This window comes from Acanthaster planci, linkage group LG08 (genome assembly GCF_054643075.1).
Source record: "Acanthaster planci isolate LZ-2023a linkage group LG08, COTS_SCS, whole genome shotgun sequence".
NCBI classification, from domain to species: domain Eukaryota; kingdom Metazoa; phylum Echinodermata; class Asteroidea; order Valvatida; family Acanthasteridae; genus Acanthaster; species Acanthaster planci.
This window is the reverse complement of record NC_141784.1, coordinates 9,144,231-9,165,099: the sequence shown is the minus strand read 5'-3', so window position 1 is coordinate 9,165,099 and position 20,869 is coordinate 9,144,231. Positions and strand designations below refer to the sequence as shown.

The window sequence follows — 20,869 nt, the reverse complement described above, 5'->3', positions numbered from 1 at the left end:
AATGAGGATCCTGGCAGCTATGGCTGCATCAGCTGTCGAGAGTCGGGTTCAGGTGTGTCGCCACGGGGGGGGGGTGTCCAGCTGACAATAGGCGTAACCATACCTTTGGAAGCCCTTTTTCTGGACATGAACTAAGACATAGCCCGGCCTCATATTTCCTCGACAACCCGTTTTCAGGTTGGGTTGGATCCAAAAGTGTGTCAGTAGGAACACTGAAAAAGTCCTTTTAGGGAAACTGAATTCTTTTCTCTGAGACTGTGGAAGTGTTCTGTCTTTCAATTTGAGTTGCTAGCCGCACACATTAATGTCATGCTTATCACCACGGCCCAGCACGATCATAGGGCCGGCTCAGGCCTGGTTTGTGTCCTTCCGTCATGCATGACATGCATACTACGGTACAACAACTCAGAAAACAGAGACCCTGTGCAGCTATCCTGATGGGGTTGAAAACACTTGACTCTATTTCACGGTCCTGGCGAATCATAAACAAATAATGTCCGGCATGAGCAGATGCCAGAACCCTTTTTTTTGGGGGGGGGCGCTTCATTCTGGGGCTTGTAAGTTGTAACACGCTTTTTGAAGAAAGACAAATAAATAACTCTAAATTGCCTTGCTCTGCTATATACATGTATTAATGCTCCGGGAGGGATGACCCCTGTGTTTGAACTGTAAAGTCCGAACTCAACCACGTGCATGGTTAACATATTAGACATACACATTTCGTTTTAATTTGTAAATTAAGAGAATTATCTCTTGCAATTAATTAATGTTACCTGTACTTTGTTATATAAATTTCTTAGGGTTTTTGTTCTTGGCTTTAATGTAAGATTTTAGTGAGTGAATTGGTGGATGGAACACAATTTCTTGTATTATGTGGACACAGTAAATTTGAACTTGAAATTAAATTTGAATGTCATTTGACTCAGCTTCAACACAATGTAACGTAGTCGGTGGCACATTTCACTGTTTTTAAACATGGAGGCGCGCGTGAAGACAAATTTTCCAACAGCTCAACAAAATCTGCACCAAGCAACCCTGACCCACACCCCCACAGCCATTAATTTTTGCAGCACACACCTGAGCCAAAGAACCTGCCGCAACAAGGCGATCTCTACGTCTATGTGAAGTGGCTGCAGTAATTCATAAGCACACATTGTATTTGTAGTCGCAGCCATAACTTCCGGACGCAACCTTAGTCTGGTGCCAACATCAGAGGTCGTGGGAACTCACACTGCACGGGTCAATCAACATGGCGGTGGTTTCAAGTGTCTTTCGTTCAGGTCTTTTCAGTAATAAAGTTGCTATTGTGACTGGAGGCGCTACTGGTATTGGAAGAGCAATAAGTCAAGAGCTGCTTTATCTAGGTAAGGAAGATATATCACTCATGTGCTTTGAACATATTGAAACGGGTGCATGTCAACTGTTTGAAAGTATTGACATGAATCATGATTTACATAATTGATTTGAAACGTACATGACATAGCATACAATTGTCATTGTCATGATTATCACTAAACATGCTAAAGTAAATGTCATTGTCAGGCACGTTTAGGAGACTGATATTTGTCAGTTTGTGTGGCCTAGGCCGGCCTAGCCCCGGACTGGGGGCCAGTTTACAGGACTCCCTCCGTATCTTTCTTTGGCCCCACAAAGGTCAATCCAAAAAAAAAGGAGACTCTGCGAATCCAGTTGAGAATCCAGGCCACACTCGTGGGGCTACACTCTGAATTAGCCCCACGAATGTGGCCAAGGATACAGCAAGGCAAGTATCCAGGCCACAGTCATGGGACTGAACTCTGAATCAACACCACCAAAAAAATGTCTCCATCTTCACATGATCTGGCATGCCTAGCTCTGGACCCAGTTGAAATAAATAATGAGATTATAATGGCCAATGCCTTTCCTGTCATCACAAAACAGGATGTAAAGTTATAATTGCATCTCGGAATCTGGAAAGACTTCAAAAGGCTGTCCAGGAGATGAAAGAACAGATACCCCAGAAGTCCACAGCTGATATCAGAGAAGTCAAGTGTAACATTCGAAAAGAAGATGAGGTAATGTCACAGATTCATCAGTGAGATTGCGCACAGCCCTCGTGCTCTGACATCGACTCGCATGCACTAATTGCCCAAGTGTTTTGGAGGCTGTGACAGTCAGTCAGCCTTTGATGTAAGAAAGGATTCCAGAAGTTCAAGGTAGTTGAACCCTGGGCCTTCCCAGATCCCTCAAAAAATCAAAATCCAACTGAAGGCTTGGGAGGTTTTGTGTGAATTCAAGAAGACGTACAGAAGCTAGGCAATTTCAAGTGAGGCCTGGAAACATCATGAGGTTTAAATACTGCATGGGTGTTGATGTTGGAGGGTTCAGGGAAAGGATGTCCATGGGATCTGGGTACATGAATACCAGACTGTTCATATCTGGAACTGGTAACATCGGTAATCCACAATTATTTAAAATTACTAATTTGTCAGAAAACGAAAAAGAAAGGCTTTGAACTTCTGGAGCTCTTTTTTAAAAAGTTTATTACAGTCTGCATTTTGTTAACTGTCACATGCTTTGAAATTCGTGCATGTTCCTTGGTTCGCCTACTTCCGGTAAATGCCTCAAATGTCGAGGCTCAGTGGAGTATCCCCACAGAGCAGTCAGAGCTAAGAAACAATTATTTTTCTCCATTTGCTGTCAACCTTTGCACTTGGTTCCTTGGGAGTTTCAGGTCAAATCGCTGATGGACTCTACGCTGCAGCACTATGGAAAGATAGACTATCTGGTGAACAACGGCGGGGGTCAGTTTCTGAGCCTGCTGGCGGACGTCAGGCTGAAGGGCTGGAATGCCGTCATTGAAACAAACTTGACGGGGACATTTCTTTGCTGCCGAGAAGGTGACGGCTGTTGATGCATTTGCCTCTTTTGCTCTGTGTAGGCACCGTTGCACAAAAAGGGAAGGAGTCATTTGATCAAAACACCTCCTGAACCTAACAAGTGCAGTGGTATCTCCTCCCCCCCCCCAAAAAAAAAGCAAATGCTAAAATACAAATTGGGTGTAGTGGCAATGCTTACATCAGAAACCCATGACTATAGATAAGAAAGCAATATGTTACTTTAAAATCAGTCTCATCATAAACTGTCTTCTTTATGATTCAAAATGACTGTGTCTCTGATGACATCATCCTGCTCACCACCTGAAATGTAAAATAAAAAGCATTGAAACTTTCTTGCTGATATTCCCTTTTATGTCTTTTTTCTTAAGTTTGTTTCAAGTAAGGGAAAAAACGAAAAGAAAACTCATTCTCAGAGTACACTTTACAGACAAATTTTCAAGCTGCTTTTATATATTTGATTGATTTATTTTGTATTTTCTCTAGTCTACAAGAAGTGGATGGCTGAACACGGGGGAGCCATAGTTAACATCATTGTGGACATGTGGAAAGGATTTCCAGCTATGGGGTGAGTTTTCACTTAACAGGTTCCGACCAGAGAACATGCAAACCCACAATGAACTTCTATGACAGTTTAACGGAGGACATGTACCCGCACCTCAGCATTTTATGCAGGTAGTAACACGTGATGTGCGCACTCGTCCTCACAATCCACTGACCCCCATCGACTTGGTGCACTCACTCAGCCGTTAACTGGTCAGACATTAGATTTTACAGGGAATCAAACTGTTACTTACCCTCTGCAAAAAAGTATCAAAGCTGCTCTCTGCCATGCCAAAATAGCTTCTCTTGCCAATTCACAAAACAGTTTTTTACTTTGACATTGGAGGCGATACAAATAATACTCTTTCACTGCCTTTTATCCCGATCTGACACAGACACACTGCAGCAGCCAGAGCAGCCGTGGAGAATCTGACCAAGACAGCCTCCCTAGAGTGGGCTGCTAGTGGCATCCGAATCAACAGTGTAGCACCAGTGAGTATGCAGAAAGGAATTTCAAAATGTCGACTTAAACAAGTTTATTGGGCAGAGGATCTCTAAACACATTCAGGCCTTGTGCAATCACAACGTAATAATGGGTTAAACCACAAAGCTTAAGTACCCAAAGTCTCTGGCAGCTGACTTGAGTGCGTCTTGTGCTTCGATGGTTCCAGTTGGTTTGTTTGCATGCACAATGGCTAGCAAGTCCGTGGACTGTGTACGGTTTTCCTGGCTGTACATGGCCAGTCGTGGCAAATTGGTGGACCCCGTTTACATATTGCAAAAGACTGAGATGCGGTGCAAATTCTTGTGAAAATATTGCATAGTTAGTCTAACGAGACAGGGTTTGGCTTTGATTTAAAAAAAAACATATTGGCTGATTTATCTTGGCTACATTCTACATGGATAGGGCCATTTGTACATGGAGAATGTCAATTTGAAAAGGTGACCTCCAAAATCACTTCAAATATGACAGTTACAAATCACATCATGCTATCGTGAATCAAAATTGCAGCAAGTGGCTTGGAAAACAAACAGATGAGAGTTTGGGATCAGGAGTGGCTTCCAATGTTTTCTGAACGCCTTTGGCTGAAATTCACATACTGCTCATGACTACAGATCTTGAAATGCCAACTTGAATCATGTCTACATACTTACACTGGTATACATGTACCTCTTCCCCAGTCTTCTGTTTGCATGACTTTGTGGCAAGATTAGAATCCGCATTTGCCTTGTTTTCATTCTCAGGGTACAATCTACTCAGACACAGCGGCGGCCAACTATGGAGACCCAGCAATTTTCACCAATGCAATCCCATCCATTCCAGCTAAGAGACTCGGCAAAGTTGAGGAGGTGGGTAGCTGGAAAGCAAGTCTGTATTGAGTTTCTCTGCATGCTGGTGTGCTCCTGACTGTCTGCTCCTGTCGTCTTTTTCAGAGGTTGGGGGTTGAAAACAGAGTTGCGATCCAGTCAATCACTAACCGATGGCAACTCAACCTGTCTTCATCTCACGCTTTATAGTCAAAAGCCTCTCCAATTAAGTTTCCTTGTCTTTATTTATCCCCTGATTCGTAAAACTTGATCCGTGATTGTCTGGTGATTGATCTCTGATCTGACTTGCAAGTGACCTCTGGTGTGACTGGTAACAGGCTTAAATTCAGGTCACTCTGATTGAAGCACATTCTTAAACATTTGGAATTATTCCTAAACCCGAAGTCAGGGAATCCAAAAATGTGAACGAGGTTACAAAAATATGTAGAGTATACTATAACTGCCTCTGTGCAGACAGCTTCTCTCTCTCGTGCTGTTGCTGCAAAGAAAAGCAACATTTTCTCACCAAATTTAGTTTTGAGCTGGGAGGTTTTTCGAAAATGGTGATGACTACTCCAAAATGTTCAGATGCATTCGTCCAAACTCTTTGTCTGAACATCTTGCTGTTTGTTGTGTCCAATCCTGATTGCCAGGTAGCGGCTGCTGTCTGTTTCCTGCTGTCTCCCGCTGCAGCCTACGTAACGGGAGAAACTCTGAAAGTGGACGGGGGTTCTAGCCTTCATGGATTATCCGGCTGGACCGTGCCAGGTATTAAAAGGACATCTGAAATACGCGACTCACTCTGTTAGAAAAAGTCAATACTAATCTGGTCCGAAAATCGTGTCTGCCATGGCTTTTGCTCCAAGTAGGAACTTGCCGTCTAAAACAGCTAGCCAAGCACTTGCTGTTGGACATCCTCATGAAAATGGACATAGTGTGGGTGAACGTGTCTACAGTTCTGCTTGACTTCCACTGTAAGATTCCTTCAAGGTCTGCAACCTGAAAGTGCGTTGGGCAACTTATTACTCTTTTTGTATAGGCTCAAACAGGTGTAAGATAGAGGGAATGCCCCTCCTCTCTGCTGTTTTGCTACTGTCTCAAGATTTAAATTTCAGCTTGGACAGGCCCCTTAGGAGTGTTGTCGTGTCTTTACAGCAGCGATAAACGTGAAAATAACAGAACATTTGGGTTTTTTTCATAAGCTTGTAATCAGTTACAAAATTACATGTATGTTACAGTAAATCCCCCTTCTAGTCATTGTGGATTTTTATGCAGTGTATGGTGTTGGCATTGTGTTTGTTCCTCCGTAGATCATAATGGATTCAAAGCCTATGACTGGAAAAGTGATATCGAAGACAGAAACCGAGCGAAGGAGGAGGTGGAGAAGTCAAAGCTATGAGACTGCAAGGATTAGTTTGCTTCCAAATTTTATTCACAAATTCATAAATGTCAAAAAGTTGTTATAAATTTTTGTACATGTATTAAAATTTAAATTGCAAATAAATTATTTGCGCAAGTCACCTCACATGTAACTTAACAGTCTGGAATTCTTAAAGTTCTAAATGACTTTTAGTACCCTATGGATGCAATTATTTGTAGCTCTTTGCAAAACACAGGCAAAATAAATGAACGATATTTCTGTTTTGGTTTAAGTAAAATTCCCCATTCCCACATGATCCACTTCAACTTCGTTGCGAACATCTGTATGGTTTTGGGGTGTTTAGTACTCAAACCATCTTTGAAGCATTCCCAACTTGGAAGGACACTCCAGCTCTGGCGTCTTGCGTACTCCGAGTGACTCAACATAACTACTGCAAGAACATCTTCGATGTTGGGAAAACAAAGCTTGAAGTCATAGTTTGTAAAAGTTTACTGTTTTGGGGAGTTTATGGTTAGACGCCAGCAATGCAGCTGCTGTCTCAAATAGACTGAAATTTGGTGACAAATTTGGCAGCATTATTAGCCTTTTCATTGGGTATTTTCCCAGATTCTATTGCAGTTGGCAAAATATTTCAGTCTTTGGATAACATTTTTAGCAAATAAAACAAGAAATTATTTTTCAAATAAAATAATAGTTACCACAAAAAATTCTGACCGATAACACTGCAAAACTCAAACTGCATTTTGCGTACGAAAATGTGTAAATAATGAAAAAACTATTTTAAACCCAATTATATTGATTGGTCTTGATCTATTTTTGAAATGGTTTATGCTCGTAACTCCTTGACGATGAAAATGAGTTCTTTCAGTTTCAGTTGTAAAATAGATGCCTCTATGCACACCACACGAGAAAATTCCATTTCACTAGTGACATCACACTCACTTTTTGTTTTGGCAATGGCTTAAACCTGAGCAAAAGAGCTATCAAGTTACATTACATTTGCATTGTTTCCCTGATGGGTTTACATGCCTTGAGCATGCCACAACCTGTTATGTATCAGCGAGGAGGCTGCAACTGCATTGGGACCAGAGATTGATCTCTGGTTTGGAATGCCAGTCAATGTCCACTTCAATATCAAAACTGACAGGTACATTTTGAGCCACCCATTTTTGACTGCCAAAGGGAATGACAACTTTGTAAGAACAGTCTTCTACTGTTTCAATCAAACTACATCCTGTATACCTATTTACGAATAGAAAGGATTTTTTTTTGGGGGGGAGGGTTTCATACACTTGTAGAAATTTATAACCATGGGGGAAATGCTGCTAATGTGACTGGCCCCTGTACTGTTTGTGTCTAATTTAACTTTTGAGAGAATGCAGTGTTTTACAAGCTCATACGTGTCAGATCATGCCTCTCTCTGAGGCACTTACTGGTTAACAGGTGCATACATGTACAAACTGCTTATGAGTGTATCACCACTGCACCAATGGCTTCTGATCCCGAGTGTTTGAATCAGGCTATGTTGGTGTTATCTCTCAAACCTGCAGCTGTGCCAAAGTTTAACCAGTGACAGTTGGTCAACCACTAATCGATTCTACCTGGTACCCAGCATACATTTTGTGCATAGGTTACCCTGGTGAATCAACCAGTGAACCGCAAATGGTTGCTGATTGAACTTGGCCAGTTCAGTGGCCAATACACAAGCTAATAAGAACAAATGCTGGAAGACGCATGATACAGACAGTCATCCAAAAGTTACGGGGTGCTGCCGTGTCCACAGCTACACTTCTACTAAAAAGGCCATACTGGAAGATATGCTATTGCAGTAGTACAGTGTGCATAACCCACCTTGATAAATACAGCCAATGGAATGCCCAAACCGGTACTTGTCACATTTGACCCAATGACCTGACAAAAACCAGGAGACGCTGCAGTCACTGATGCATGACATGCTGTATCTGGTTCATCTTTTCTTGACAACACATTGTGGGAAATAGAAGACCTGTTTTTTTTTTTACTGCACCAATTTTTCAGACGAAATCATGGGTTTATATTTTCGTTGACTGCCAGTGTAGAATTAAAAATTCATGGACTAATCATGGACGAGAAGCCATGACAAGGGGGGACACCGCACTCCCATACGCACGTTCTGCAGCTTGATGCACATCCACCCTACCTGTCCACGTGTCATGCCATCACAGGAATGTGGACAAATTCTGATCACTGAATAACACTACAGGATGGACTTTTTGCATTTAGAATAAAACAGTGCAACACTGACATACCACTGTTGAGGCATGGAGACGCTGCGTACCCAGTCTGGAAACTTTTTTGTGTTGTGTTGCCATTATTGTCCATGAACGTTCTTGTTCCACACAACGTGGATTGCTACAACTGACGATACCACCCCACCCAGAGCCCCCCACCCCTTGCTGACGTATCCGAGCACTGACAGGGGGATCAAGAGGTCGCTGGCATCGATGATGAGCTGTAAGTGGGCCTTTTGTATGTCCCGCTGCAGCTCCGCCCCTTGCATGGACTTAATCGTGCCAGCTCGCTGCATGTCCGCAGCGCGTCGTGCCAAAAGCTGGATTTTCCGCAGGTCGTTTAGGGTCAGCGACACCAGTGCAATCAACCAACACCACGCTGACCTTTGACTCCACTTCTTGGTGTCAACCTGACAATGAAAACCACCAGGTAATAGTTGATCTCAGTTAAAACAGATCTCGTGTTGTATGTAAATTTTGTGTTACGTGAACAAATGACAACTCGTCCAATTTCGCATTAAGACACTCAAGACTTTGTAGAGTGTTTTTATGACTTTTGCAATGATTTAAAAACCCCAAGGAAATCAGCTTAAGCAAGGTAAGTTTTCATGCCATGAAACCCGTGTATATGACTCAGTGAATCACTTCAATAAACTGTTTAAGAAACGGGGTCCAATTTAATAAATATCACAGTCCTCCTACCAGGCTTGAATGAAATGTGACAGCATAAAATCTTGGGCTATTACACTCGAGTTGCACATTCTAATGGGTATGTATGACTGTCTCAACTTCTATGCATAGGGCACTACAACGCCCCCCAAACCTAGCATTTTGCACCAAAATAATAAGCAGCCCGGTGGGGGGGGGACAAACTATGTTACAAAGTTTATTTTGGAACTAAATATATCAGCAGTTCAGAGATTTCTAATCCCTTTCTTTTGAGGTAAGAATTCTTTTATCGATGAAAAAAATTGGAACAGTTGTTTTTGCAGAAAACTTCCAAAATGCCCCTCCCCCAAGCAAGCTGCGACAATGCTTGTCCCAATTTTCATGTGGAGAGATGTCAACATTAGCCATCAAAACGACAGAGCTCACACCAAAAAGTTAAACCTATCTGCATTTCAGGGTGGAGGATTTACCAAAACAGAAGTGGTTAAAGCAGGGAAGCCTGTGCGAGTAAAATGAAGAATGGTGGAAGACCTTCAACAAGACGCCATGTCTAGCATCAATAATCTTTGTACAGGCAGGTATTCAAGACACTGACATATAGTATGCATTTCATTTTATCACATTTGCCGTGAAAGGAAATTACTTTCAACGTGTATTTCAACACTGTGTACTCAGTGTACGCCCTGAAGGCTTGTGAAAAAAAAAACACAAGCGTACTCGTGTGGGACTCGGACCCACGACCCCCTGCTTACTAGTGCAGATGTCTTAACCACTCGACCACTAAACTTGCTGGTGTCGGCTGGCTGGTTCGAATCTGAATCTTGTGGTTTTTTTCTCACAAGCCTTTGGGGAGATACAATGAGTATACGGTGTTAAAATACACGTCGAGCAGGGTAAAAAAAGATTCAAAATTAATTTACATCTCCCCGGTGCAAATCCATCCTTAAAATAGACTTTCAACCTCTTACACTGTAAATGTCGGTTTTGCCGAACCAAATGAGATGATCCACAAGCAACCAGAGGGCCTTGCCCGAGTAGCCAATCACGGTCAGCAGGCGCTGAACGTCGTCTGTCAAGGCCAGCATGTCCATTGCTTTCTGAGCAAACTCGGCGGAGCGGAACATTCGAAAAACTGTTGACATGAGTAGATGCAAAAGATTATCTTTAAGGCCCAATCGGGGTATAATATGGCAGTGATTCATGGGGTCAGGAGGGGCACTTCAGCGATGATGGAGGTTCTGATGGAGGGGCGGGTGCAAAGTTGCAAATGTCATCCGAGGTTTCAAGTGTTGTTTTTTACAGAAAATAATCATGTTAGGCACTGTTAGGAGGGCAGTGATGTTTAAAAACCAACATCACAAGACAGCAAGGTGTTATTTGTAAAATATATTTAATATATAAAAGTGTGAATACCTTTGGTTTGCTAGCTTCAGGGAGTTTTTACATTTAAAACTGTTTTCCACATTACACCCAAACGGGAAGTACATGTAGCAAAGGTGTCTGCTCGTTACTGTGGCAACCAGCTCTACTAATTCTTGCAAAAGCCAAAATTTCGCAAGAAATCTCTATGATACAGAGACACTGCCAACAAAGAAACAGCACTAGAGTGTGGGACTCTAACCTCCTACCACCATTTGATAGAACAGAATCCATCGTGAAAAGCCCTCCAGTATGCCACTCTGTAAATCAACAAAATTACCAAGAGGCTAAAATGCCTCTGTCTGGCCTTATGTTGGGAGCAATCAGTGCCTCTCAAGATTTTTCACACCAGTGATGAAAAATTCATCAATCTATTGCCAGATTCCTAATTGAATGGACATATGTGTACCTAACCGAACTTCAAGTTGAAATAAAGACAGTGTTAAGCTTGGGCCACTCCAAGAATTTCATTCACTACTTGGTCAATTAAACATACTGTAATGAACAAACGGTTTCAAAGGCTCCAGTTTTTCTTTTGAGGGAACTTACTTTCATTAGCGGAGAATACAAGAGGCAAGCAAGTCCCCTATGAAAGTAACCAATGGCTAGGCCCATGTACATGTACACGTAAAATGAACGGTGCTATGAATTTGCCGCAAATAACACACCCCCCCTAGCAAAATACATGTACATGCTCACAATAGTCCATACCACAAAAACCTGCCATGAATACAATCAGCCAGCTTGTTATTTGGAGACAAGGTCCTTACAGAACAAAGTACAAGTCCCGGACATGACCCCCGCTTCAGCATGTTCAGTCTGTTTAAGCTGACATGCTGCTGCACTGATGATAAGGCACAGACTGACTTTCTCGAATGACCCATAACCCACTTTATTCTGTGCATGCACTGCTGGGTACCCAAGTGGGCTCACTGTGCGTGGTGAAGCTCAAATAAGAAAAACAAATAAGGCAACTTAACGCCGAAAAATAAAAATACATGTAGCTGTGTCTCTGGTTTACTTGTACATAACCAAACCTACATGCAGAAAAATCATGCAGAAGCTACATGTATTGGTACTTTTTACTTGAATATTAATCTTAAAAAAGATGACTTAGAGTGCCAACTTCAGAGCCTCCTTTTTGCCTGAATCATCCATTCTGTTTTTAATTTCTCATTTTTTTTAAAGCTGGCTGGCTTGAATAAAAGTGACTTTGCCTCGTGCTTGTACAATGTACCCACAACCATCTGCTTCCTGCAAATACCCAGATATTCTTAAGGCAGTGGACATTTCACTGTCCCCGGCAAGAGTTCCACAGTGATATTCTACTTGTAGCCTTGATCTGATTCATCTATACACTTGAACAAAACCCTAACTGCCTGTAATAGGAGCGACATTTTTACCTGAATTATTGTCACAATCAGACAATCAGTAAAATTTGATCAAGCTCCAATATCATCATGCATAAAGCCTGCATTTCTTTTTTCTTTCAAAATATTGCTTATAAGTAACTAACTGAATGGGAAAAGTGGCATCTGTATGTCCCCCCCCCAAAAAAAGTTTTAAAATGGAAAGAGAACACCTTAAAATATAAACAGAAAATGTGAAATCCATTAGTTACTGGTGAAGTTGCCTACTCTTCCATAGAATAACTTACGCTTTCTGGACGTAGTGACAGCAGATTCCAAGTTCTGGACAGTCTGCACAGTGTTCTTGGGCCCTCCATAGTTTGTGTAATACCACAACAGAAACCTTGATGCGTATTGTGTAACTCTGAATGGAGACAGGTAATAACCAATATTCAGAAGGGCCGTCTAAGATTGCCTTGACAATACACTACATGTACGTGTACCCTTTGCTGAAGAACATGCATCAGCGTGATCAGTGGGACATTCATTTACATGTATTTCAATTCAATACTGCCATGCTCAAGGGTTTCAGCGTTTAGCAGATACATGTATGTAGCCGTTTATAGAATTCAGTTGCTGATCCATGGCTGCCTGATTTCTATGGTTGTTGGTCACATATGTGTGGGGCAATTCTTTAGGGTGGTGTCGGTCACTTTGCCTATTTGCCACTTCGTAAGGCCTTTGTCAAATATTAAATGAAATCTTTGATGTCATATCAGTGACTGACTGGTGTCCTGGCTGAAAGATTTATTTTTGCCATGGCTATCCTTTTTTGTGATTGGCTGAATACGTGTTTTGAAATTTGTGGGATGTCAAAATTAAGTCAGCAAGTTCAAGTTGCATTTTAATGTTTACCACTTATACTTTCTCTATTTTCCCCTTTTTGAAACTCTTTGGTTCACTTGATTAAACAGCGCTTAGCTTCTTCTAATAACATGACTGTTTTCAATTCAAACCTTTTTTCTTCCACAACAAATTCAATTATACTACTGGACATGGACAAAATGGTTTATTACAGCTAGCCTCGTTTAGGGGACACATATCATCATGCGCTGAGTTATTTAACATGGAAATGTCCAATGGCAAGCCGCCACTATCTTTCTAATTACACGGGTGCGCTGGGAAGTTTGAAGTTTAAGGTACCATAAAGTACTACCAGGCTTTCAGCGGCCGCTTTCCAATTTGCTCTAAATTTCCTATAAGTCTCTCAACAGGAATCGTCCACATTTGATGCATGGTGCACAGGGAGCAAGATGCGGGGTTCACTCTCAGACACTGATCAGGAAATATTTGTGCCTTTTTTGGAAAACAGCATGGTTTTGGCCCTTTTCTTTCTTGGTACGCAAAACAAAGGTATGTAAGCTATCTTACATAAAACTCTTAGGGGAAATGAAGCATTATTTCTATGGGTACACAACTTGAATGGAATCGTTGTTCGGGCCCTGTTAAACGTCGTGCATAGCCTATGGCGAAAAAAGCTCTTTTTCTGTGGGGTTCATGGGAGAGGAGCGGTCGGACCCCACAGTTCTGGGGGTAACATGTTGAAGCAAATTATGTTACTTTGTTAGACGCTCGGTCTACTCATGCCCCACGGTACTTCAAGAACTAAAAGTCACTACTCGGTCATACTCACACCATATCACACTGGCATGACTGAGTATGACGGAGTAGGCCTAGTGACTTTGAGTTCTCAAAGTACATGTACTCCTGCCCTGGGATGGGCACACCCACCACAACCAAACCTAGCCCTACACGTACTGTAGGGCTGTATTGTAGTGGCTCTCTTAGTTTTACCATATTTACTAGGCCTATCTGCATGATCTGTCTCTTTTGGTGGCGGCAGATTGTATACCCTTGATGCTTGGAGGCATTTAAATGACACCACTGACCTATATAATTTGTCTCGTCCTTCTGTGTATGACGTAAACTTGATGAAATTTCGGAGAAGGGTCTGCTGATGCTGCGACATTTTGAGCTCTCGTCATCTGCAAGCTGCTCACGCATTTGATTCACGCGTACTGTATGTGCCCACTGTACATGTACTGTACATGTACTAGACATAAACTTTAGAACCCATGTGCCTGGGTAAGTTCTGGTCAACAGCGCCCTCTTTTTTTCCGTAAATATATTGGAACGTTGTATTGGCGGTTGAGCCCAGGTCGGTCAGGCTGAAGCTGCCTTATTCCTGTAGGGAAGCGCCGGGACCAAAATGGCTATTCATTACGTGTGCAGGACAGCATACAGCTTATGTGTGCTTACTGTCCATCATTTTGGTTGCAAAAATAGACCGATTGCGCCCGAAAGTCACGTGACCTATAGTAGGGACTGAAGTTCAACAAACACGGCGTCCACCAAAGCAAAGTGTTTCATAAGTACCATCTACCAAAAATGAAGCCGAAGGTAGGTACCGTACTACTGATGTGCTGGGTACTTCACCATAAATTGGCGTTATTGTTTGTAAACAATACTCAAAACTTTGCTCTAGGAGTGAAACCCACTAAAGGTTACGTGATTTAGCTGGCGCAATCGGTCTCCATGATATTAACAACTCTGGGTTCGGTGTTTCTTGGCTGATCATTCGGGATGAATCGCTACGGCAAACGTCACTTGGCAGGACCACTTTTTCAGACTTGTGGAACTGAAATTGACTTCAGTCGCAGTTTATTTGACTGTGTACTTGATTTGTAAACAAAATGGCTCGCAACTTGGCTCGGAGGACGTGATTTGAACAAAATGCGACTTGTCGGCATTGCCAACTTTTGTTGAAATAAATACACATGTATAAGAAAAATGTATACGAGCCTTTCGATGTGTAAAAGCAGATTTCTCTGTTTTCACAGGATATACTTGGTCTTATAATTACAAACATCATCATATAACAGTGTATAGCGGGAAGAATAACTTATTATATATCAAAATCGACGAGTACCCTGTCAATAATGACGTGAGATATGCTGGAAAAATGACTTGACTTGGGAAAACAGACTTGACACCGCAAGCGGCGGTGGAACGATTTTTCAAAGTGGGGGGGGGGAGACCATCAAGCATCAGCATGCATTAATAGGTCGATCCATTAAGCCCCACCCCATTACAGGCCCTGCAGGAAGTGGGAGGAGGGCCCCCGGTCGAAATAGTGAGGAAGGGCACCCCCCCCCGCTCGGCTGCCAGTGGAAAATAACTCGGTTAAATTCCTTGACTTATAACTCCTTCTCAATTGAACAGAAGAAAAAACGAGAAACTCTCCCCACCCAAAGGAAAAGGCGGAAATCGTCAAGAAAAGAATGATCTCCGGATTTTATTCCCCCACAAGGCCACGTCTGAATGGGCTGTTTTCCACCTTTAATTGACGCCGAAGTCCCTGTGGCCTAATGGAGAAGGCGTCGGTCTCCTAAACCGAAGACTGCGGGTTCGAGTCCCGCCAGGGATATAGTCGTATAGTTTTTCTATTTTCTAATTAGATATTAAAAAAAGAGTGAAGCTTGGGACTTAAATAACTTTTAAATGTTGCCCTCCCACCAAGAAAAACATAGGAAAAAATAATTTGTAGTTCACAATACAGAGAAGTCCAACGAAATTTCACTCGATATACCTACTGGCTGCCTCCAACGGGGTAAAGCCCTGTGTTGGGTTTTCATATTAATTGAATGACGACATAAACTGTATCTCTCTCAATAGTGGCGCTACGTGATGTCATGTGCATGCAACACCCACTGAAAAGCCGTTTGCACCCCCATTTGCTCCCACAAAAACTTTGTCAAATTATATAAAATTGTACGTTCGTACCAAATACGCGGTTCTTCCTTGCACCCACAGCCACCGAGGTCTTGCGCGGGCTATGTTTCTCCCAATTACCGAGCTTCCTACTATGCATGTGAATCTGGGTTTCAGACTCAAAATTCAAGGCTTTCCTCATTTCGGGGGACAAAAAGTATTTGAGCGAATAAGTCTACACAAGGGGACGGACGTGGGGAAAAAATTCTGTCAAGGGCAATATTTGGGGGGGGGGGAATCTCTGTTCGCACTCAACTCTCAACGCAACTCTTCCCCAATAGCTCATGACAACCGCGCCAAAACGACTTATGAAACGATCCTTGGAGGCTCAGAACGATGAGCCAATTAGCGGTGCCAATTATCTACACGTGCCTTTCCTGTCGACTTTTGAGGGAGGGGTATAAACTCCTGTACAGCGTTTACATTTCTGATGCCCTCTTGATAACAGAAAGTGTACTACAATGCGATATGTACTTACAGCGACTGTCACAAAACAGTAGCTTCAGACTGTAGTCAATGAGTTTTACATTTCTTACTGCCAACGGTGGGGGCTACAGTAAATGATCACGTAAGGCGTGGTCACTGGCTGCAAACGAGGTAAGCCATTACTCATGAGCCTATGTGAGGTACAGAGATCGCAGTTGAAGGGCGCTGGCTGGTTTGTGTAGAATTTTTTTATGTTTTATTTCAAATTAACCCACTTCAAATAGCGTCTTCCCATTGTATCGATCATGTTTCAAAAAGACTAACGGGACACGAAGTGGCTTAAAAGTACACGGAGTACTTTACGTTTTGAGAACTCAAGTGGAATACAGAAATTACTTTTAGGTGTTAAACGTCCACGTATATTGCAATTGATTGGTGTGAAAGCTTGTTGCTCCAGACACGACAAGCGTTCCAAGAACGACTCTGTTTTCCAGAGTCAAAGTTTTGAGCTTAAAAATTCTATATAGTCGCTGCACAAAACCGACCACTCAAAATTTGAATTTTTACTTTTTTTCGACGACGATCGAGGGCCTTCCCATGCAGTTTACTGGATCTGATGTTACATAGAGTTCTGATGCATCCGTGTCTCTAAGGCAATCCACTAGAGCCTCGCTCTCAGAGGTGCTACGGCCAACCTTCTCCCCGCCTAACTTTGAGTTTTTTGTGCGGCTTAAAACGTTTAAACATAACTAATTACAAATTTAAAATTATTTATTAAAATATTAAAAGTGACATTGATTTGTAGAGAACTTTCAGTTCATACATTTTTATTTATTCCCAGCTTCCCCAGATGAAAAATTGATTCCGCTTTGGACGACTCGTGAATAAAGGTTACTCTTTTTTACAGAGCAAAAACAAACTAAAACCTAAAACTCTCCACCCTTACGGACGCCACACTCCAGGTTGTCCGGACAACAATTATGCCCTCTTACGTTTCGCCCAGGAGTATCCTGACTGTGCAGGAATATCGCCGGGCACAACAATCTTCTTGGACTGGCCTGTTTGACGGTAATCAGCGCAGCACGACGGAACTTGCAGTTTGCTTCATGGGACATCGTACCGATGCGTCAATGCAGCAACAAACATACCGCTGGTTTGGTTTTGCACATGGGAAGTCGAGAGTAGTAGGCAACCAACAAAACACACGATTTATATAAACTTTTGAAACAAGATCTATACCATTAGAGCATTTAAGAAAAGCGCAGTGCTCGCTCTGTACTGTACCTGACACATTCTTCAACGATTACCGAAAACGGCGTGCACAGGCCTCGATTTCAGTTGAAAACCTTTTTGCTCTTTCACTTTCAAATTGAAAACAGAATCTCTACCCAAACTAGCTACTCGTGCAGTATTACCGTGATACAGTTTTACTGCCCCGACTGCATACGAATCAGGAGTTTCTGTATACAGTACGGGCGATTCACAATAGTGCGTCACCAAGAGTTTGCAATGCGTTAATTGGCCAATCATAACGCGCACAATTTGTCGACCCTTTCCAAACGCGCACTGCGTCGAGAAATTTCCCGCATTGTGATTGGCCAACGCGTTGCAAACTCTTGGTGGCGCACTATTGTGAAACGGCGGTATTGTTATTGCCACACACATTTACAGCACACACTTTCTGTGAAAAAATATACCTAGCGACGTACAACGTAAAAAATGTGCGGAAGTTCATGGGCTAAAAATATGTTACTCTGTATAAGTGAGACTCTGTATAAGTGAGGCTAAACAAAAGTGCATTTTGGCAGTCATGACAAGAAATTGATTGGACATTCTACTGTCTGTGGGTTTCTGGGGATAATTCGGCAAAATGATGCCCCAAAACAACCCATGAACAATTGCTGAAGAATGTGCAGAACAATGAAATATTTGACTGATCAACTGTAGCATGCAAAACCTGTCATGTGGATTGGGAGAAAGCCCTCCAAACATAAAAGATAACAAGCATTAAGATGGATCTACCTTCTGTAGGCGGGAAGATATCAAATTAGCTTACGCAAATACACAAAGAAATACATGTATGAAACCAAAGTACTCAGATCCTAGATAAAGGGCAACTCCGTGCAAAAGTGGAAATTTGGTGATGTTGTTTATACTCAATCCATTATTAATTGAAATTCACAGGTATAAAGACGTTTTATCCAAAAATGGCAGTGGAATTAAAGGCAATGATTTCTTACTTCCAGATATCTTTGTGTTTAAGAATTACCTATGATAATAGGTTGCTCAAATTGGAACTGCCCTGAATTCTTCAGGAAATTTTGGATGAGAAAAGGAAAAAGAAAAGGAAAAAAAGGAAAACGAACAAAACAAGAATTAGAATGGGGAGGATGTAATAGAAATACTAGAAGAACCCCAATTTAGGATTACAATGGAAAACAACAGACGGATTAGGTGATGCAGCAAGGAAACTTGACGGCATATTAGGGGGGAGCTAGATTTACAAAGCGTGCAACAGGGTATTATGGAATAGAATGAGAAATGGCCATATTGTGTAATTTGACAACCAGAATTACTGTGGTGGAAATGACACTCGACAGGTGGTATGCATTGTCTCTTTGACCAAAAGGGTGTCGTGACTTGCCAAATGCCTATGTGCATCAAGCTGCAGAATGTATGTATGATGAGTATGGTGCCACCGCAGATACGGTGTCTAGTCTGATCAGTCTCTCGTGTGGACTCACCATTTTCTTGATCATAATCAGCTTGGGCCCCAAGTTCTTGTGGATGGAGAAAATCTGCAGCAGCCGGATGTAGAAGATGAGCAGGTCCAGTGCCAGGATGATGCGGGCCATGTCCAGGGTGGCCGTCTGGAAGCGCAGGGCCATGCCCACGGCAAACAGGATCAGGGCTGAGGAGTCCACGAGATTCCAGTACTGGGCGATCCAAGACATGAAGCAGATCCTCCAGTTGTTGGACTCCTGTTGGGCGATCTGGCAGTCGGATGGAGAGAGAGAGAAAGAGGGATGACAAAGACATCATTACCTGACTAAATCTGGTGGCGAACTGATAAACATGAGAGCTATTCTTAAAAATCAGACCAAGGATAAAGGAGCCGTGCATACGAACTGCATCACTGTGGTAAAATTCCAATAACTCATTTAAACCTATTCAGGATTGCACTCATAACAGTGTGTTGTTACAGTGAGGGGGGTGGTCTTCACATACAGGTCCACTGTGTAGTTTATTGGGACGACCAGAACCAAACATAACTTGTTCATACCTGTCTCAATTCTTCAGCTGCTAACGACCCGACCCACACATAGAGAACAATCTCGGCCGGTGAGACATGTTCGGTGAAGTCTGCCAAGATAATGTAGCTGAAGAGCACCAAGAAGCAAACGAACGAGACCTGACAACAGAAAACTGTGATGTTCTACTTTCTACAGTAGTGCGAAGATGATATTGACTGAGATTTGAATGCGAGATTTTGTTTTAAATGACCAGGTCATGTCATGTCTTACCTTTCATTATTGGGTTCAAGATGGTGTCATTTTTGTTTTCATTCTACGTATCCAAAAACAATTTCATTCTACCTACATTGTTCACGTTTAGGTCAGTGTCATGTCTTACCACCCATTCTTTGAACCCTGTTATAATTTCATTCTACCTACATTGTTCAGGTTTAGGTCAGTGTCATGTCTTACTTCCCACTTTTTGAACCCTGTTATAGTTTCATTCTACCTACAATGTTCAGATTCAGGTCAATGTCATGTCGTACTTCCCACTCTTTGAAACCTGTTATAGTTTCACTCTACCCACATTATTCAGGTCAAGGTCAATGTCATGTATTACTTCCCATTCTTTGAACCATAGTTTCATTCTACATACATTGTTCAGGTTTAGGTTAAATGTCATGTCTTATTTCCCACTCTTTGAACCCTGTTATAGTTTCATTCTACCTACAATGTTCAGATTCAGGTCAATGTCATGTCGTACTTCCCACTCTTTGAAACCTGTTATAGTTTCACTCTACCCACATTATTCAGGTTAAGGTCAATGTCATGTATTACTTCCCACTCTTTGAACCATAGTTTCATTCTACATACATTGTTCAGGTTTAGGTTAAATGTCATGTCTTATTTCCCACTCTTTGAACCCTGTTATAGTTTCATTCTACCTACATTGTTCAGGTTTAGGTCAATGTCATGTCGTACCTCCCACTCTTTGAACCCTGTTATAGTCGGTTTCATTCTACCTACATTGTTCAGTTTCAGGTCAATGTCATGTCTTACTCTCCACTCTTTGAACCCTGTTATAGTTTCATTCTACCTACATTATTCAGGTTAAGGTCAATGTCATGTCGTACCTCCCACTCTTTGAACCCTGTTATACTTTCATTCTACCTACATTGTTCAGGTTCAGGTCAATGTCATGTATTACTTCCCACTCTTTGAACCATAGTTTCATTCTACCTACATTGTTTAGGTGCAGGTTTAATGTCACGTCTTATTTCCCACTCTTTGAACCCTGTTATAGTTTCATTCTACCTACATTATTCAGGTTAAGGTCAATGTCATGTCGTACCTCCCACTCTTTGAACCCTGTTATACTTTCATTCTACGTACATTGTTCAGGTTCAGGTCAATGTCATGTATTACTTCCCACTCTTTGAACCATAGTTTCATTCTACCTACATTGTTTAGGTGCAGGTTTAATGTCACGTCTTATTTCCCACTCTTTGAACCCTGTTATATATTTCATTATACTTACATTGTTCAGGTTCAGGTTTAATGC

At 42.0% G+C, this 20,869-nt stretch overlaps 3 protein-coding genes and 1 non-coding gene across 5 annotated transcripts; 2 read left to right on the top strand and 2 right to left on the bottom strand.

The window, feature by feature from the left end:
- Positions 1-1,072: 1,072 nt before the first annotated feature.
- On the top strand, positions 1,073-6,247 carry LOC110990133 (peroxisomal trans-2-enoyl-CoA reductase-like). Of its 2 annotated transcripts, none has more exons than XM_022254984.2 (8): positions 1,073-1,364; positions 1,921-2,054; positions 2,714-2,879; positions 3,363-3,444; positions 3,815-3,911; positions 4,665-4,769; positions 5,381-5,495; positions 6,038-6,247. In XM_022254984.2, exons 1-8 carry the CDS (start codon positions 1,250-1,252, stop codon positions 6,124-6,126), a joined length of 903 nt encoding a protein of 300 aa, XP_022110676.2. In that variant the 5' UTR covers positions 1,073-1,249; the 3' UTR covers positions 6,127-6,247. The 2 variants fall into 2 exon arrangements, with proteins under 2 accessions (XP_022110676.2, XP_086995750.1); XM_087139624.1 differs by having other exon boundaries at positions 1,084-1,364; positions 4,665-4,773; positions 5,385-5,495.
- LOC110990134 (peroxisomal membrane protein 11A-like) lies at positions 6,138-13,923 on the bottom strand. The gene is made up of 4 exons (XM_022254985.2): positions 13,765-13,923; positions 12,124-12,239; positions 10,016-10,179; positions 6,138-8,788 (listed from the first exon to the last, which is right to left on the bottom strand). Exons 1-4 carry the CDS (start codon positions 13,842-13,844, stop codon positions 8,459-8,461), a joined length of 690 nt encoding a protein of 229 aa, XP_022110677.1. The 5' UTR covers positions 13,845-13,923; the 3' UTR covers positions 6,138-8,458.
- An 82-nt stretch (positions 13,924-14,005) lies between these two features.
- On the bottom strand, positions 14,006-20,867 carry LOC147798368 (transient receptor potential cation channel subfamily M member 5-like). Its single transcript, XM_087139625.1, has 2 exons — positions 19,356-20,867; positions 14,006-19,065 (listed from the first exon to the last, which is right to left on the bottom strand). Exon 2 carries the CDS (start codon positions 19,024-19,026, stop codon positions 18,733-18,735), a length of 294 nt encoding a protein of 97 aa, XP_086995751.1. The 5' UTR covers positions 19,027-19,065; positions 19,356-20,867; the 3' UTR covers positions 14,006-18,732.
- Positions 15,230-15,302, top strand: Trnar-ccu (transfer RNA arginine (anticodon CCU)). The gene has a single exon. It is a non-coding gene; the product is annotated as a tRNA-Arg (tRNA).
- Positions 20,868-20,869: the final 2 nt, after the last annotated feature.

Bases quoted from the DNA above. Each gene is read 5' to 3' on its own strand.
- LOC147798368 (XM_087139625.1), bottom strand. From the start codon at position 19,026: ATGTCTTGGATCGCCCAGTACTGGAATCTCGTGGACTCCTCAGCCCTG.
- LOC110990133 (XM_022254984.2), top strand. From the start codon at position 1,250: ATGGCGGTGGTTTCAAGTGTCTTTCGTTCAGGTCTTTTCAGTAATAAA. The intron at 2,880-3,362 runs GTGACGGCTGTT...TATTTTCTCTAG, and splicing joins ATTTCTTTGCTGCCGAGAAG to TCTACAAGAAGTGGATGGCT. The intron at 4,770-5,380 runs GTGGGTAGCTGG...CCTGATTGCCAG, and splicing joins GACTCGGCAAAGTTGAGGAG to GTAGCGGCTGCTGTCTGTTT.
- LOC110990134 (XM_022254985.2), bottom strand. From the start codon at position 13,844: ATGTCGCAGCATCAGCAGACCCTTCTCCGAAATTTCATCAAGTTTACG. The intron at 12,240-13,764 runs GTCAGTGGTGTC...GTCTCCATTCAG, and splicing joins GGACGAGACAAATTATATAG to AGTTACACAATACGCATCAA. The intron at 8,789-10,015 runs GTAAGAGGTTGA...TTTCATTGTCAG, and splicing joins GCAAAACCGACATTTACAGT to GTTGACACCAAGAAGTGGAG.